The following is a 4,470-nucleotide window of genomic DNA, read 5'->3' on the forward strand; positions in this document are numbered from 1 at the left end:
GAGAAGCTTTAATCGAAAAAATCGCGACGACGATGGAAGGCTCAACCTCTTGACTTCCAATCGCGCATATGCCTTTTAATATTAATGCACTACGTTGGCACCTACGTAAGGAAGCGAGCACACGTCCAGTCGCAACGGTGAATTTACGACGTATTAAATTGCGCTACTCGATATCTTTGTAATTTTCTCCGATGGGCATAAAACTGCGTGCTTATAGCCACGGGAAATAGTCACCTCGAAACATTCGACCATGCTTGCTCGCGCAAGTCTAATTAAAACGACTGAATGAGAAGAAAGACCATAGAACCGCCATCTTCGTCTAACTTTTGCAGTTCTTTTATTTCCGCCGTCATTTCTATCGAGCTCATTACAGATTCGAAGCGAACAGAATTACTTCCAGTAAATATTAAGTTATTCATATCTTCTTAGAAAAGCATTAATTATTATTATTACCTTTTTTTGTTTTATAAAACATACATAATTAACGATATATAGACATTTTATCCTATTACTTTCTACCATTTGCCGAGTAATTTGTTCATTTTATTACTAAAAACTGGAACATGCGTATTTTTACTTCTTCCTTTTACGTATTTTGAAATAATTTTCTCTCGATAAAATTTTGTAAAATTTAGAATAAATAAAAATCAAACATGCAAAGAGACTGATTTTTGTGAAATATTCAAGATATCGACAATGTCTCGTATCGTATATATTTCTCAATCTCGTTATTTCTCGAGAGGTGAACAAACGTATTACTTAATCTAACAAAATAAAAGAATAATTTAGTCTGTGCAGTCTTTTTAACGAAGTAAACGGAAGTTTCATCGCGAGGAAAATTCGTTTGACGTGATTATTGCGTTTTCTCTGCCTGTTTGTATCTCTATTCACGTTGATCACGTGACGAGTAATTAAATTAATAACAACACACCGGCACGAAGAGAGTTTTCCGACTTTCTTATTCCCAGAGCTGTCTCGCGACCCCTTTCCAAGAGAAAAACGCTTTTTCTACGCCGATGCTTCTGTCTCTATTTAAAACACGCTTCTTCCTTTTATTTAATATTCAGTAACCCACTTCATTAGACGTTGCTCGATCATCGAATCAGATATATTCATCGCGTGTTCATACAATGAAAATATCAGCGTTGTTTTACTCGAGTTTATTTACTTATAAGCATATCATTTATAACGATATACTAAATATATGTAGACCTACTTTTTCCTGTATAATATTGCCCTGTTGTTTATGAAAAAAGATTAATTATGCCCTCGTTATTTTTCTATGCAAATAAAATTGCAAAACCCAAATAAGACTTTTCTAATGTCTATAAATATTCCACAGAATATTCCCTTGTGTAAAGAGATCAATTTAAAGTTTGTAATATTCCACTTTGCATTTTATTGTAAATCAGTGGTACTCTTAAATTTCATTTCCCATAATCCTTGTACTTTCTCGTACAAAAAAATATACCTTGAAATGAGAAAAATGCAACAAAGCATAGATAGTCGTTATTTCATTAAACATCATTTGTTTTAAAGTATCATTAAAGTGAATTAAAATATCACTTTGAATAAAAACTAAACATACGGTGCAGTAAAGTAAAACAAAAACTTTTCCCAAAATTTTGCCCATATTAAAAATGCACAATAAAAGAATGTTTAAAAGTAAACATAAACTAAAAAAAGTTTGATATTTAAAACAGCTGAAAGTTTGAACGATCCGAGTGATCTATGGTGTAGAAAAATTTCAGATAATATTTCGTTTGCTATAAGAGATGAATTTGAAACTGTCGAAAGTAAGAAAGAAGCCAGGCAGAAAGTCGAGCGAATATCGAAGGTGAACTTACCGAGCATCTTGCTGAGATCGGCGTTGTGGAGATCGGGATTCTCGTCGGCCAATTTCTTGCGCTCGACCTTTGCCCAGACCATGAACGCGTTCATCGGGCGACGTATCCGTTGCTCCTTCAGGCTCCTCTGGGCCGTGCTGCCTGGATGGCACATCTTCACTCCTGCGGGAATCGGCGAGATGCCTTGTTGATATTCCAGCGACGGACCGGAAGCCAGCCAGGACATGTCCTCCAGTCGCTGTTGTGCTGGGCCGCTCAACATTCCCGGTATCTGAAAATCGTTTTCCAATTTTTGATTTCAATTCCAAAAATTCCCAATTTTTTTATTCTAGACAACTAGTAAGCGATTTAAGATTTTTGATACGTGATTACTAACAACTATTTTAAGTTCCCAATTTTCTATTCTAAATTCATAATAAGTGATTTCAGATCTTTATTTATGATTTTTAATACATGATCGGGAACAACTATTTTAAGTTCCCAATTTTTCTATTCTAGATTTCTAATAAGTGATTTCAGGTCTTTATTCTAGATCCGTAATACGTAACTAGGAACAATTATTTTAGGTTTCTAATTCTCTATTCTAAATTCCTAATAGGCGGTTTCAGATATTCAGTCTAGATTACTATTGTATGATTTTATGATTGTTCCGCCTTTAATTTCTTCCAATTTTTTCATTGTTTCTCATTTTTTCTTTCAATTTATATTATTTTCGATGTCTCACTTCTTTCGATTTCTTAATTTCCCAATCTTACACTTTCTTCTAAATTTTCTATTATTTCTGATTTTCCATATTTTTCCTCAATTTTTCGTTCTCTCGATTACCAATTTCTTACTTTTTTCTAATTTCCTCCAGTTCTCCGTATCTTCCAGTTCCTCACATTTCTCATCTTCGATCACGAGTCGATCAGGACGTTCAATTAGTCAATGAAAATGATCCATCGATCGACCCTTCCCAATAATTACACGCTTATTAACCAAAACAGGTGAAAGTCGCGCTCGATATTTTGTGATTCCATTAATACGTAATTACCGCGGGATATTAATCGGGCCTAACTAATGAACGGTGCTCGTACGCGGTAGATTGTTGCTGGGTAAAAGCTGCTGTTCTAACGTTGGCGGACTCTCGTTAGAATCGGCATTGTAATATAATGAAAATGAATAATGCGCGGGACTCGAAAGAAACGTGGAAATAATTTATCGCACGTTAATGACGGCTGATAGCTTAATGAACGAAAGATAGGATGATAAATATTGAACCCTCGTGGGACCGATGAGACGTCTGCGAGTTGCAGTTGATGGGTCGCGATTCCAAAGGCAGGTGATACGTACACTTTCGCGAGAATATAAGGGGAAGAAGGTGTTGCAAACAAGAAAGCGCTTTAAACTTGGAACAGTCGTTGCAAAAACACTGTATATTTACACCAAAGAAACAAAAAATTCCAAACCATTTGCAATACTCATCTTTTAATCACGATTTCTATCTTCGTTTCCTGTACTTTCCATTTGTCAGTTCCCTTTTCCCGTCATTTAATCGTCATGAATTCAGAATCGAAGAAAATATAACTAATAAAACTAAAAATTTCACCATTCTCCCTCAAAATTAAAAAATTCCCCAATGATGTCCTTAAAAAAGTAAACCATTCGCAATACTTATCATGTAATCACCATTTCTATCTCCAGTTTCTTTACTTTCCATTTCTTCTTAAATCAATCAAAACGAATTTGAAATAAAGCAGAATTAACAAAATTTAAAAATTCCTCAATGATGCTCTTAAAATGGTAAACCATTCATAATACTCGTCTGTAAATCTCCATTTCCTTACTTTCTGTTTTTCAATTCTCTTCTTTTCTCAATTCAACCATCACGAGTCGAAAATAAAATAAAAACTAAGTAACAAAAAAAAAAAAAAAATGCCACCGTTCTGCTGAAAACTTGGAAAAACTCGTTTCCAGGAAAGAAAAACGGTCGCGGTAACCGCGTAGTTCGAGGCACGGTTTCCCTTCCGTATTATTTCTCCTCGACTCTCGCGGGCAACAACGCGAGGAACGCTGTAAAATAGTCGGGACGTAGGTGTGCGCGCGTCACGTTCGAACGGAAACAGCGTTCGGTAAATGAAAAATATGCGAGCCTTATTTCACCGAACAATCTCTTCGCCTCGATCGGCAAGGTTTAAATTCACCTTTAAGATTTAAAAGCTTTACGTACCGAAATGATTTGGGTATCGATGGGCATGGAACTGTCGTTGCCGTCGATATTCGACTCGATGTCGTAGGCCCTCGACGTGGGTGTCGCATAAAGCGAGGAATGAAGTGCCAAGAGTCCAGGGGAACCGCCATAGCTGCTCACCGGCGGTGGTGTCACCTCACCCCTGTCATAATTATCCAGCATCCTATAAATTCGGAGAAATCGATTTATTAATCATTAGTCCCGTTTAGAATGGCACGCGGTCCTCTACGGTTTAACGGTAAAATCGCCACGCATCCGGTGCGCGTTCACGCGGCCCGTGTATCGTTTCGCTCCAACGAATGCTTGTTTGTCATGTGAACGACGATACACGCCGCTTTTCTCTGATAAATCACGCTGTTGAAAGAGCGATCCAGAGTCTGAGAAAATTATTTT

General features: G+C 36.7%; 1 protein-coding gene across 1 annotated transcript in view; it reads right to left on the bottom strand.

Annotated features, from left to right (window-relative positions):
* The window catches only part of LOC108575045 (putative transcription factor SOX-15), a 54,431-nt gene that overhangs the window by 29,233 nt on the left and 20,728 nt on the right, over positions 1 to 4,470 (bottom strand). Inside the window, exons 2-3 of the mRNA XM_017937749.1 lie at positions 4,057 to 4,240; positions 1,848 to 2,118 (exon numbers count right to left, since the gene is read on the bottom strand). Coding sequence (XP_017793238.1) covers positions 1,848 to 2,118; positions 4,057 to 4,240 — 455 coding nt within the window. The remainder of the gene's footprint in view (positions 1 to 1,847; positions 2,119 to 4,056; positions 4,241 to 4,470) is intronic.

Source organism: Habropoda laboriosa, unplaced genomic scaffold (assembly GCF_001263275.1).
Source record: "Habropoda laboriosa isolate 0110345459 unplaced genomic scaffold, ASM126327v1 scaffold204, whole genome shotgun sequence".
Taxonomy (NCBI): Eukaryota; Metazoa; Arthropoda; class Insecta; order Hymenoptera; family Apidae; genus Habropoda; species Habropoda laboriosa.